Source organism: Bombina bombina, chromosome 7 (genome assembly GCF_027579735.1).
Source record: "Bombina bombina isolate aBomBom1 chromosome 7, aBomBom1.pri, whole genome shotgun sequence".
Taxonomy (NCBI): domain Eukaryota; kingdom Metazoa; phylum Chordata; class Amphibia; order Anura; family Bombinatoridae; genus Bombina; species Bombina bombina.
Window position 1 is genome coordinate 18,096,206 of NC_069505.1, and position 15,382 is coordinate 18,111,587.

Consider the following 15,382-nt stretch of genomic DNA (forward strand, 5'->3'; position numbering starts at 1 on the left):
AGAAGCACAGAAAAACTGTCATGGTTGAATAACAATGAACCGGATTAGGTATAGAAACCAAATTTTCACAGTAAAAGCATAAATTTAGCAAAGGATTGCACACATTAGCAATGGATGATTAACCCTTAATATCAGAAAAAACGTATAACAATTGAAAATATAAGCGTTTTTATCACAGTCAAAGCACAGTCTCACAGGTCTGCTGTGAGTGATTACCTCCCTCAAAACTAGTTTTGAAGACCCCTGAGCTCAGTGGAGACGTCCTGGATCATGCAGGGAGAAAAAGGCAGACTGTGACTGAATTTCTGATGCGTAGTAAAAGCGCCAAAATAGGCCCCTCCCACTCACAATACAACAGTGAGGGAAGCTCAGCAAACTGTTTTAATTTAAAACAAACGACAGCCATGTGGAAAATAACGCCCAAAACAATTTTTCACCAAGTACCTCAGATAATTAAACGATTTAACATGCCAGCAAACGTTTAAAATCTAATTTATGAAATGTCATTAAAAGCCTGCTGCTAGTCGTTCACACTGCAAGTTAGGCTAAAAGTTATATGCATACAGTATTTTCCCAGTGAAGTGCCATTCCCCAGAAATACTTAAGTGTAAACATACATACATATCAGCCTGATACCAGTTGCTACTACTGCATTTAAGGCTGTACTTACATTATATCGGTATTAGCAGTATTTTCTCAGTCAATTCCATTCCTTAGAAAATAATATACTGCAACATACCTCTTTGCAGGTGAACCTGCCCGCTGTCCCCTGATCTGAAGTTACCTCGCTCCTCAGAATGGCCGAGAACAGCAAATGGATCATAGTTACGTCCGCTAAGATCATACAAAAAACTCAGGTAGATTCTTCTTCAAATTCTGCCTGAGAAGAAAAACAACACACTCCGGTGCCGTTTAAAATAACAAACTTTTGATTGAAGATATAAAAACTAAGTTTAATCACCACAGTCCTCTCACACATCCTATCTATTAGTTGGGTGCAAGAGAATGACTGGGTGTGACGTAGAGGGGAGGAGCTATATAGCAGCTCTGCTTGGGTGATCCTCTTGCACTTCCTGTTGGGGAGGAGTTAATATCCCATAAGTAATGGATGACCCGTTGACTGACTACACTTAACAGGAGAAATACATTCTTTGGTCAATATTTATTTTGGCCCTATAATGTACCTGCAATTTCTTTATTATACTAACACTAGAGAGGCTGCATGCTGATATATACGGTGCATATATAAACAATTATTGTGTGTGCTGACCTTATGTAATGTAGCACTTAATTACTGATATATACTGTGCATATATAAACATTTATTGTGTGTGCAGACCTTTTGTTAGCAGCACTTAATTACTGATATATACTGTGCATATATAAACATTTATTGTGTGTGCAGATCTTATGTAATGTAGCACTTAATTACTGATATATACTGTGCATATATAAACATTTGTGTGTGCAGACCTTATGTATTGCAGCACTTAATTACTGATATATACTGTGCATATATAAACATTTATTGTGTGTACAGACCTTATGTAATGTAGCACTTAATTACTGATATATACTGTGCATATATAAACATTTATTGTGTGTACAGACCTTATGTAATGTAGCACTTAATTACTGATATATACTGTGCATATATAAACATTTATTGTGTGTGCAGATCTTTAGTAATGCAGCACTTTATTACTGATATATACTGTGCATGTATATATAAACATTTATTGTGTGTGCAGACATTATGTAATGGTGCACTTAATTACTAATATATACTGTGTATATATAAACATTTATTGTGTGTGCAGACCTTATGTAATGCAGCACTTAATTACTGATATATACTGTCCATATATGAACATTTATTGTGTGTGCAGACCTTTTGTAATGTAGCACTTAATTACTGATATATACTGTGCATATATAAACATTTATTGTGTGTGTAGACCTTATGTAATGCAGCACTTAATTACTGTTATATACTGTACATAGATAAACATTTATTGTGTGTGCAGACCTTATGTAATGTAGCACTTAATTACTGATATATACTGTACATAGATAAACATATATTGTGTGTGCAGACCTTTGGTAATGTGGCACTTATTTACCGATATATACACTGTACACACACACACACATATACATATATATATATATATATATATATACACACACACACACACTTATATGCAGAACAAGCTGAGTTGTATAACTATACGTCACTGATCCTTACCTTGCTCGGAGAGGGAAACCAGAGAGCCTTTATGCAGGAACCACTGTCCTTCAATATTCCCTGTAACTGAAAAAGCCCAGCAGGACCCGCACATTCCCTAAGGAAGAGAAAGAATAGTAATTCTAATAATGAGAAGAGGAAAAAACAAAGAACAAAGTGCTGCGCAGACAGAACTCTCTCACCTGGTTCTTAACCTCAGTGACTGCACCATGGTCTCGCCAGTCCCACCCTGCAGGGGGAGGGTCCTTGGGAATCTCCGCCTTCTTCATGGGCCGTGGAGGTTGAGTGGATAGCAAAGGGTTCAGATACAGAGCTCTGAACTCTTCCTCTAGAAGATAAACGGCAGAATCAGCCCATCATGCACAGCTCGTTAGTGGCGCAACCTATATTGTAGCACCAGTTCTGCTTATTCTAACATGTGAAAATTAACGGTGTATAATTATAAAACAAATAAATGTGGCACAATATATATATATATATATATATATATAACAAAAGCAAGTTGCAGCAGACGAGTAGGTTAAAAGTTCCAAATTTTATTCCATAGCTTTTAAATATATATCCACAACATCCATGGAGACAGTGAGCAAACACAATCACTTGTGCAAAACGGCTGACATGTTTCGACCCTCAGGTCGTAATCATAGCTGTTTAAAGAAACACCTAACCACCTATTTAAGGGAGTAGGTTACATCTCATTAGTTAAAAATGAATTAATTAAAAATTCAACAAGGTGTGTCATTAGGTAATTCCAATACCTGCTCATACAATTTAATTTAATTTAAGGTGCCCTATATAATTCCAAAAATACTGTGTATTAAAGTACGAATAATTAACTGGACAAACCAGTAGAGGGATCAGATAAATACAGAGATAAATGGCTGAACATGGTTTTAAATGTTTGTAATATACATGATTTAAAATAACATTTAAAATTAAAACACATTATTAGAAGAATGGAGAAACCACTGAGCTGGGTAAACAAAAAATGGGGGGATAAATAACTGAATGAAAAAATAATAATAGTAAGTTAAGTGAACCTAACAATCAAACATCTTTGTTAGGAAAAGTATAAATAGTAAACCATAGAATAAATAAAGCATTAAATTGTATCGGTTTACATTACAAAGATTATTTGTTTACTTCATATTATGTATATATATATAGCTCACTGAAGAGAATGATATACAAAAAAAAGTAATATTATCTGTCATGACAGTTACTGCTCTTACACAAGAACATATATATATATATATATATATATATATATATATATATTTATATATTAATATATTATTTCTTGTCTCAGTTTACTATACAATATACAAGTAGAAAACCCTTTAGCTGAACCGCTAGGGACCGGAAAAGGTTTGGATTTTGGGAATGGTTTGGATATTGGAATATTTGCATCTGTAAAAATGTGACAGTTTGTAGAGGGGATGGGACCGAGTGTAAACAACAATATCTTATGTCCACTAATGGTAGTTTTATATTGTATGTAATACTTGTGTATACACAGCACCATCAGAAACATAGTACAGTACTGTAACCAGAAAGGAAATATTATCACACATAATTACTTTCGCTTCGAGACTCAATATTACCTGCAGATATCTGGCACGGCGATGGGGTCTAATATGGCCCCATCGTATGCCAATATCTACATGTCTGATTTTGAGAAATCATTCCTTTGGAATAAGGACACACCATCTATAGTATTCTACGTAAGATACATAGATGACGTCTTTCTTATCTGGCGGGGGGGACAACACACATTACTTGAATGGTTTGAACAAATGAACAAAACAGCCACACCGGTGAGGTTTAAAATCACATATAGTGAAACAGAAATACATTTTTTGGACCTTAATGTCTATATTCAAAATGTAACATTAGGCACCACACTTTATCACAAACCTACCGATAGGAATTCCATTCTATGTGCAAATAGCTGCCACCCACCAGCTCTACTCAAAGGAATTATCAAATCACAAATGATACGAGTAATACGCAATAACTCTAGTAAACCTACAGGGGTCTCCCAACTTCAATACATGAGGGATAAGTTCATACAGCGGGGGTACAAGAAAAGGATAATAGATGAAATCCTACAAGAAGTACTACCGTACACACAAGAGACTCTCATATACAAAGAAGATATAATCCAACCAACAAATAGGCTCATAATGGTGACTACCTTTTCACCCAACACCACTGAGGCTGGCAATATACTGAGAAGACATTGGCCAGTGGTCCAATCAGATCCCAAATTAAGGTTTGCACACAACCTTACACCAATGATTGCCTACCGAAGGGGCACCAACCTAAGAGATCTCTTAGTAAAAACAGACCCCAAAAGATGCTACTTGAACAAAGTAAACGTCAACATTAAAGGCTCATATCGATGCTTAGGCTGTACCACATGTAACGGTCTAATAACCACCAAAACATTCCACCATCCGCACACTAACCAAGTGTACCACATAAAGCATTCCTTATCATGCAACACAACACATGTAATCTATTTACTGTTTTGCCCATGTGCCCGGTTTTATATTGGAAAAACCAGTGGCACATTACAAGAAAGGATGGCCAACCACAGGCGGGCAATACGAGTGGCACTTGACACAGGGGAGTCTGACCAACCTGTAGTCAGACACTGTGCACAAAGGCGACACCAGGTATCCAGCATAAGATACATCCAAACTGACCACATCCCCCAGCTGGAAAGAGGAGGAGACCGCAAGAAAGCCCTACTCAGGAGAGAGGCGGAATGGATGTACAGATTGGGAACGATACATGCAGGGGGTCTCAACTCGGCACCAGATTTCAAGGCACTGATATAGGTAGGAGATACATACTAGGGTATGCCACTAAGGTACAGTGCTCCACATAACGGGGAGATAGGGACACAGACCCCATGGGGGGTAGTGTCCTTTTCATACTCCGATGATATGAATGAGGGGAGACATGGTAGTGACTCCCACTATTCATTGGATAAGACACACACCGGGCAAGTTACCAATACAATTACCCTCCTAAACCTATGCATACAGTAGCAAACATGAAAGGAAAGACAACATACATGGACACTATACGAGTCTGAGATGAATGGAAGGAAATACATCACAGCCTAAGGAACACAGGAATTGAGTAGAAGTAAAGATCCGATACACAGGGATCCAGAGGCAAAGCTAACCCTAAGATGTGAGAATGTCGCGAATTCTCACATAAATGACCATGAGGGTGGCAAGTGTATAAGGACAATAAGAACTGTCTAAATTCCAGTAAATGGTAACATCCGGTTATTAGCAAGATGGCATCTATATATATATATAAGGTCTAAGTAGCAATATTAGATTTAAATAGTCATATGCAAGTAGCATATTTGCTAATATGTAGCATTTTGTTTAATTTTAGGTTTTATAGAGGTCTTATCTCTGGACACTTATGGAAAAAGTGTTTAGACCAATTAGACAAAACTAGACTTGTGGTGAATATATGGTGTGTAATAGGCATAAGCATGAACACAGTAGGGGCAACAGTAATAAAACATAATTTATGCTTACCTGATAAATTCCTTTCTCCTGTAGTGTAGTCAGTCCACGGATCATCCATTACTTATGGAATATATCTCTTCCTAACAGGAAACTGCAAGAGAATTACCCAGCAGAGCTGCTATATAGCTCCTCCCCTCACCTATCATACTCAGTCATTCGACCAAAGCAGATGAGAAAGGAGGAACCATAGGGTACAGTGGTGACTGGAGTTTAATTAAAATTTAGACCTGCCGTAAAAACAGGGCGGGCCGTGGACTGACTACACTACAGGAGAAAGGAATTTATCAGGTAAGCATAAATTATGTTTTCTCCTGTTAAGTGTAGTCAGTCCACGGATCATCCATTACTTATGGAATACCAATACCAAAGCTAAAGTACACGGATGAAGGGAGGGACAAGGCAGGAACATTAAACAGAAGGAACCACTGCCTGAAGTACCTTTCTCCCAAAAATAGCCTCCAACGAAGCAAAAGTGTCAAATTTGTAAAATTTTAAAAAAGTGTGAAGCGAAGACCAAGTCGCAGCCTTGCAAATCTGTTCAACAGAGGCCTCATTTTTAAAGGCCCAGGTGGAAGCCACAGCTCTAGTAGAATAAGCTGTAATCCTTTCAGGAGGCTGCTGTCCAGCAGTCTCATAGGCTAAGCGTATTATGCTACGAAGCCAAAAAGAGAGAGAGGTAGCCGAAGCCTTTTGACCTCTCCTCTGTCCAGAGTAAACGACAAACAGGGAAGAAGTTTGACGAAAATCCTTAGTTGCCTGCAAATAGAATTCCAGGGCACGGACTACGTCCAGATTATGCAAAAGTCGTTCCTTCTTTGAAGAAGGGTTAGGACACAATGATGGAACAACAATCTCTTGATTGATATTCCTGTTAGTAACTACCTTAGGTAAGAACCCAGGTTTAGTACGCAGGACTACCTTGTCTGAATGGAAAATCAGATAAGGAGAATCACAATGTAAGGCAGATAACTCAGAGACTCTTCGAGCCGAGGAAATAGCCATCAAAAACAGAACTTTCCAAGATAACAGCTTGATATCAATGGAATGAAGGGGTTCAAATGGAACGCCTTGAAGAACATTAAGAACTAAGTTTAAGCTCCACGGCGGAGCAACAGACTTAAACACAGGCTTAATCCTAGTTAAAGCCTGACAGAAAGCCTGAACGTCTGGAAATTCAGCCAGACGTTTGTGTAGAAGAATAGACAGAGCAGAAATCTGTCCCTTTAACGAACTAGTAGATAAGCCCTTTTCTAAACCCTCTTGTAGAAAGGACAATATCCTAGGAATCCTAACCTTACTCCATGAGTAACTCTTGGATTCGCACCAATGTAAATATTTACGCCATATCTTATGGTAAATTTTTCTGGTAACAGGCTTCCTAGCCTGTATTAAGGTATCAATAACCGACTCCGAGAAGCCACGCTTTGATAGAATCAAGCGTTCAATCTCCATGCAGTCAGCCTCAGAGAAATTAGATTTGGATGTTTGAAAGGACCCTGAATTAGAAGGTCCTGTCTCAGAGGCAGAGACCACGGTGGACAGGATGACATGTCCACTAGGTCTGCATACCAGGTCCTGCGTGGCCACGCAGGTGCTATCAGAATCACCGAAGCTCTCTCCTGTTTGATCTTGGCAATCAAACGAGGAAGCATCGGGAATGGTGGAAACACATAAGCCATGTTGAAGACCCAAGGGGCTGTCAGAGCATCTATCAGCACCGCTCCCGGGTCCCTGGACCTGGATCCGTAACAAGGAAGCTTGGCGTTCTGACGAGACGCCATGAGATCCAGATCTGGTTTGCCCCAACGACGAATCAGTTGAGCAAAGACCTCCGGATGAAGCTCCCACTCCCCCAGATGAAAAGTCTGGCGACTTAGAAAATCCGCCTCCCAGTTCTCCACGCCTGGGATGTAGATCGCTGACAGGTGGCAAGAGAGAGACTCTGCCCAGCGAATTATCTTTGAGACTTCCAACATCGCTAGGGAACTTCTGGTTCCCCCTTGATGGTTGATGTAAGCCACAGTCGTGATGTTGTCCGACTGAAATCTGATGAACCTCAGAGTTGCTAACTGAGGCCAAGCTAGGAGAGCATTGAATATTGCTCTTAACTCCAGAATATTTATTGGGAGGAGTTTCTCCTCCTGAGTCCATAATCCCTGAGCTTTCAGGGAATTCCAGACTGCTCCCCAGCCTAGAAGGCTGGCGTCTGTTGTTACAATCGTCCAATCTGGCCTGCGAAAGGTCATCCCCTTGGACAGATGTGGCCGAGAAAGCCACCATAGAAGAGAATCTCTGGTCTCTTGATCCAGATTTAGTAGGGGGGACAAATCTGAGTAATCCCCGTTCCACTGACTTAGCATGCACAATTGCAGTGGTCTGAGATGCAGGCGCGCAAATGGTACTATGTCCATTGCCGCTACCATTAAGCCGATTACTTCCATGCACTGAGCTACTGACGGGTGTGGAATGGAGTGAAGGACACGGCAAGCATTTAGAAGTTTTAATAACCTGGCCTCTGTCAGGTAAATTTTCATCTCTACAGAATCTATAAGAGTCCCTAGAAAGGGAACTCTTGTAAGTGGTAATAGAGAACTCTTTTCCACGTTCACCTTCCACCCATGCGACCTCAGAAATGCCAGAACTATCTCTGTATGAGACTTGGCAGTTTGAAAACTTGACGCTTGTATCAGAATGTCGTCTAGGTACGGAGTCACCGCTATGCCTCGCGGTCTTAGTACCGCCAGAAGTGATCCTAGAATTTTTGTAAAGATTCTTGGAGCCGTAGCTAATCCGAAGGGAAGAGCTACAAACTGGTAATGCCTGTCTAGGAAGGCAAATCTCAGATACCGGTAATGGTCCTTGTGAATCGGTATGTGAAGGTAGGCATCCTTTAGATCCACTGTGGTCATGTACTGACCCTCTTGGATCATGGGAAGGATGGTTCGAATAGTTTCCATTTTGAATTATGGAACTCTTAGAAATTTGTTTAGGATTTTTAAGTCCAAGATTGGCCTGAAGGTTCCTCTTTCTTGGGAACCACAAATAGGTTTGAATAGAATCCCTGCCCGTGTTCCGTCCGCGGAACTGGGTGGATTACCCCCATTAGTAAGAGGTCTTGTACACAGCGTAGAAACGCCTCTTTCTTTATTTGGTTTGCTGATAACCTTGAAAGATGAAATCTCCCCCGTGGAGAAGAAGTTTTGAAGTCCAGGAGATATGATCTCCAACGCCCAGGGATCCTGGACATCTCTTGCCCAAGCCTGGGCGAAGAGAGAAAGTCTGCCCCCCACTAGATCCGTTTCCGGATAGGGGGCCCTCTCTTCATGCTGTTTTGGGGGCAGCAGCAGGTTTCTTGGCCTGCTTGCCCCTGTTCCAGGACTGGTTAACTTTCCAGCCCTGTCTGTAACAAGCAACAGCTCCTTCCTGTTTTGGAGCGGAGGAAGTTGATGCTGCTCCTGCCTTGAAGTTACGAAAGGCACGAAAATTAGACTGTTTGGCCTTTGATTTGGCCCTGTCCTTGGGTAGAGCATGGCCCTTACCTCCCATAATGTCAGCAATAATTTCTTTCAAGCCGGGCCCGAATAAGGTCTGCCCAATTTAGATTTAGAAGTCACGTCAGCTGACCAGGATTTAAGCCATAGCGCTCTGCGTGCTTGGATGGCGAATCCGGAGTTCTTAGCCGTAAGTTTGGTTAAATGCACAACGGCATCAGAAACAAATGCGTTAGCTAGCTTAAGTGTCTTAAGCTTGTTGATTATTTCATCCAATGGAGCTGAGCAAATGGCCTCTTCCAGAGACTCAAACCAGAATGCTGCCGCAGCAGTGACAGGCGCAATGCATGCGAGGGGCTGTAAAATAAAACCTTGTTGAACAAACATTTTCTTAAGGTAACCCTCTAATTTTTTATCCATTGGATCTGAAAAGGCACAACTATCCTCCACCGGGATAGTGGTACGCTTAGCTAAAATAGAAACTGCTCCCTCCACCTTAGGGACCGTCTGCCATAAGTCTCGTGTGGTGGCATCAATAGGAAACATTTTCCTAAATATGGGAGGAGGGGTAAAAGGCACACCCGGTCTATCCCACTCCTTGCTAATAATCTCTGTAAGCCTTTTTGGTATAGGAAATACGTCAGTACACACCGGTACCGCATAGTATCTATCCAACCTACATAATTTCTCTGGAATTGCAACCGTGTTGCAATCATTCAGAGCCGCTAATACCTCCCCTAGCAATGTGCGGAGGTTCTCTAGCTTAAATTTAAAATTGGAAATCTCTGAATCCAGTCTCCCTGGATCAGATCCGTCACCCACAGAATGAAGCTCTCCGTCCTCACGTTCTGCAAACTGTGACGCAGTATCTGACATGGCTCTCATCTCATCCGCGCGCTCTATCCTTAACCCAGAGCTATCGCGCTTGCCTCTTAATTCTGGCAACTTAGATAATACTTCTGTCATAACAGTAGCCATGTCTTGCAAAGTGATTTGTAAGGGCCTCCCTGATGTACTTGGCGCCACAAAATCACACACCTCCTGAGCGGGAGGCGAAGGTACTGACACGTGAGGAGAGTTAGTCGGCATAACTTCCCCCTCGTCGTCTGGTGATAATTTCTTTACATGTAAAGATTGACTTTTATTTAAAGTAGCATCAATGCAATTAGTACACAAATTTCTATTGGGCTCCACATTGGCCTTTAAACATAGTGAACAAAGAGATTCATCTGAGTCAGACATGTTTAAACAAACTAGCAATGAGACTAGCAAACTTGGAAATACTTTTCAAAATTAATTTACAAGCAATATAAAAAAACGTTACTGTGCCTTTAAGAAGCACAGAAAAACTGACACAGTTGAAATAACAATGACCAAAATAGTTATAGCAACCAAATTTTCACAGTAAATGTATTAAGTTAGCAAAGGATTGCACCCACCAGCAAATGGATGATTAACCCCTTAGTACCCAAAAACGGATAACAATTATATAATTAACGTTTTTCTCACAGTCAAATACACTGTCACAGGACTGCTGTGCCTGATTACCTCCCTCAAAATGGATTTTGAAGACCCCTGAGCTCCCTAGAGACGATCTGGATCATTGAGGATGAAGTAGACAGATTGTGACTGAATTTTTACTGCGCAAAAAAGCGCTAAAATAGGCCCCTCCCACTCATATTACAACAGTGGGGAAGCTCAGAAACTGTTTCTATGCAGAAAACAAAAATGGCCATGTGGTAAAAATCATGCCCTAATAAGTTTTATCACCAAGTACCTCACAAAAACGATTAACAAGCCAGTAAACGTTTTAAACATACATTTGAAAGTTATGTATTATTATTAATAAGCCTGCTACCAGTCGTTTTTACTGCAGTTAAGGCTCATACATTATTTCAGTATTAACAGTATTTTCAGAGTCAATTCCATTCCTTAGAAAAATACATTCAGTGTACACACACACACACACACACACATCAGCCTGATACCAGTCGCTATCACTGCATTTAAGGCTGAACTTACTTTACAATGGTATCAGCAGTATTTTCTCAGTCAATTCCATTCCTCAGAAAATAAATTACTGCACATACCTCATTTGTTGCAGGGGAGCCCTGCATGCTATTCCCCTTCTCTGAAGTTACCTCACTCCTCAGATGAGAACAGCCAGTGGATCTTAGTTACGTCTGCTAAGACCATAGAAAAAAACCCAGGCAGATTCTTCTTCTAATGCTGCCTGAGAATAAACAGCACACTCCGGTGCCATTTAAAAATAACAAACTTTTGATTGTAGAAATAAACTAAGTTAAAAAACACCACAGATCTCTCACAGCTTCCTTATTAGTTAGGCTGCAAGAGAATGACTGAGTATGATAGGTGAGGGGAGGAGCTATATAGCAGCTCTGCTGGGTAATTCTCTTGCAGTTTCCTGTTAGGAAGAGATATATTCCATAAGTAATGGATGATCCGTGGACTGACTACACTTAACAGGAGAAATGTATGATTCATTTAGATAATTTTTAAGATATTGGGCATCAGTAGCTAACAGGTGACCAAGATAGCAAACATAATGCCATAGAAAATAATGTAACAGCAGCGAGCGGAAGATGACATGCTCCAAACATATGGCCAACCAAGGTTACCGTGGTAACCCAGATAAACAACTGGTCATTAAGCAGCCCGCACACGACACAATATAATAGGCAGCTTCCAATATAAATATACACAGCAAAGAATGCCCACACAACGTACTATGTACACAATAGATAGATAAAGCAATGCAGAGATGTTGCAGCACTGGATATGTAGAAGGCTGAAGTAAAAGCCTAATATGTGAGATAACAGTCTGAGCGCAAAATTGGTTATAACACTTAGAGAAACACACAGAGATATAATCATTTTAATTATGCACATTTGATACTTGCAAAAGATTGTGATCTGAAGTTATTCACAATTATAAAGTATAATATTCCCGGATAATGTATAACAGCGTAAACCAGAAGTTTACTTCCGGTTTCAAATCACTGGAACGCACACTGCGCTCCACACACAAGTGTTTGGCGGTTTTTCTTGGGTCACTAGAGGTACACAGATATTTTGCATTGATGTAATTTACATGTTGATATATATATGAGTTGTATTTGACACTATTGTTATGCTGATGACGGGGACTTGCTCCTTGAAAACGTTAAATTAAAAAAAGAGACCTTTTTTGTTCTTAACTTCACAAAACACCTGAGAGTGCAGTTTCTTTATTGATGATATTTGTGACATTACTGCACCCAGGCAGATGACCTTAGGTGGGTATATCCTGTGCAAGGGACGGTATTATATATATATTAATTATTCTAATATTTCTTGTCTCAGTTTACTATACAATATACAAGTAGAAAAGCCTTTAGCTGAATCGCTTGGGACCGGAAAAGGTTTGGATTTTGGGAATGGTTTGGATATTGAAATATTTGCATCTGTAAAAATGTGACAGTTTGTAGAGGGGATGGGACCGAGTGTAAACAATCTCTTATGTCCGCTAATGGTAGTTTTATATCGTATGTAATACTTGTGTATACACAGCACCATCACAAACATAGTACAGTACTGTAACCAGAAAGGAAATATACACAGTTATTTGCATTTTAGGACACAAAAACCTTTCCTCATGGACAGGAAAAAACAGTAATGTTTAAGTCATTTTATTTTTAAAAACATATACAATTAAAAGTTTGGATTTTAATTTCAGTTTGCGGTACGGTAGTTTTACTGATTATAGTGCAAAGGAACCAGCTGCTACAAACTGCACCTGTGAGGCCGAATTAACAAAGGTCTGTCGGACCTGATCCAACAGTGCGGTTTAGGTCCGACAGACCTCGCTGAATGCGGAGAGCAATACGCTCCCCGTATTCAGCATTGGACCAGCAGCTCACAAGAGCTGCTGGTGCAACGCCACCCCCTGCAGATTTGCAGCCAATCGGCTGCCAGCAGGGAGGTGCCAATCAACCCGATCGTATTCGATCGGGTTGAATTGCGGCGATTCCTGTCCGCCTCATCAGAGCAGACGGGCAGCGTTATGGAACAGCGGTCTGAAGACTCGACAGAAACACGGCCCTTCACGCTCTATACGGAGCTTGATAAATTGGCCTCTGTGTGAGCTGTAGAATAAAAAGTAGCTTTTGTAGACTTCAAGCAAGAATCATTCCAATACTCATTTAATGCTACTTGCGTAAGTACAAGTGAGTTCCCGTTACCCACCAGTCAGATCGCTGTATTTAGTCACGCCGTACTCTGCGGTACCCTGGTCCATCTCCTGGATACTTCGCGCCTTCTTCAGGTTTTCAGAAAATACCTGCAAACGTCTCTCGGCCTCTAATGAGAGTCAGAAAAAAACAAAAAACAAATCTCACTCACAGTTGTGAAATAAATGCACAGAATGTATAACCCCCAGAAACAAAGAGGTAGATACAGTTATATCAATAATTTTATCTGACTTGCCAGACCTAGAGCTGACAGACTGCACTGTGTATAATGTACCAGACCTAGAGGTGACAGGCTGTACTGTGTATAATGTGCCAGACCTAGAGGTGACAGGCTGTACTGTGTATAATGTGCCAGACCTAGAGGTGACAGGCTGTACTGTGTATAATGTGCCAGACCTAGAGGTGACAGGCTGTACTGTGTATAATGTGCCAGACCTAGAGGTGACAGGCTGTACTGTGTATAATGTGCCAGACCTAGAGGTGACAGGCTGTACTGTGTATAATGTGCCAGACCTAGAGGTGACAGACTATACTGTGTATAATGTGCCAGACCTAGAGGTGACAGACTGTACTGTGTATAATGTGCCAGACCTAGAGGTGACAGGCTGTACTGTGTATAATGTGCCAGACCTAGAGGTGACAGGCTGTACTGTGTATAATGTGCCAGACCTAGAGGTGACAGGCTGTATAATGTACCAGACCTAGAGGTGACAGGCTGTACTGTGTATAATGTGCCAGACCTAGAGGTGACAGGCTGTACTGTGTATAATGTACCAGACCTAGAGGTGACAGGCTGTACTGTGTATAATGTACCAGACCTAGAGGTGACAGGCTGTACTGTGTATAATGTGCCAGACCTAGAGGTGACAGGCTGTACTGTGTATAATGTGCCAGACCTAGAGGTGACAGGCTGTACTGTGTATAATGTGCCAGACCTAGAGGTGACAGGCTGTACTGTGTATAATGTGTCAGACCTAGAGGTGACAGGCTGTACTGTGTATAATGTGTCAGACCTAGAGGTGACAGGCTGTACTGTGTATAATGTGTCAGACCTAGAGGTGACAGGCTGTACTGTGTATAATGTGCCAGACCTAGAGGTGACAGGCTGTACTGTGTATAATGTGCCAGACCTAGAGGTGACAGGCTGTACTGTGTATAATGTGCCAGACCTAGAGGTGACAGGCTGTACTGTGTATAATGTGCCAGACCTAGAGGTGACAGGCTGTACTGTGTATAATGTACCAGACCTAGAGGTGACAGGCTGTACTGTGTATAATGTGCCAGACCTAGAGGTGACAGGCTGTACTGTGTATAATGTACCAGACCTAGAGGTGACAGTCTATACTGTGTATAATGTACCAGACCTAGAGGTGACAGGCTGTACTGTGTATAATGTGCCAGACCTAGAGGTGACAGGCTGTACTGTGTATAATGTGCCAGACCTAGAGGTGACAGGCTGTACTGTGTATAATGTGCCAGACCTAGAGGTGACAGGCTGTACTGTGTATAATGTGCCAGACCTAGAGGTGACAGGCTGTACTAAGTATAATGTACCAGACCTAGAGGTGACAGGCTGTACTGTGTATAATGTACCAGACCTAGAGGTGACAGGCTGTACTGTGTATAATGTACCAGACCTAGAGGTGACAGACTGTACTGTGTATAATGTACCAGACCTAGAGGTGACAGACTGTACTGTGTATAATGTACCAGACCTAGAGGTGACAGACTGTACTGTGTATAATGTACCAGACCTAGAGGTGACAGGCTATACTGTGTATAATGTACCAGACCTAGAGGTGACAGGCTGTACTGTGTATAATGTACCAGACC

At 41.1% G+C, this 15,382-nt stretch overlaps 1 protein-coding gene across 1 annotated transcript in view; it reads right to left on the reverse strand.

Annotated features, from left to right (window-relative positions):
• CTSF (cathepsin F) overlaps positions 1 to 15,382 on the reverse strand; it is a gene marked incomplete in the record, with an annotated part of 120,734 nt that overhangs the window by 17,153 nt on the left and 88,199 nt on the right. Inside the window, 3 exon segments of the mRNA XM_053719971.1 lie at positions 2,249 to 2,345; positions 2,431 to 2,576; positions 13,545 to 13,658. Coding sequence (XP_053575946.1) covers positions 2,249 to 2,345; positions 2,431 to 2,576; positions 13,545 to 13,658 — 357 coding nt within the window.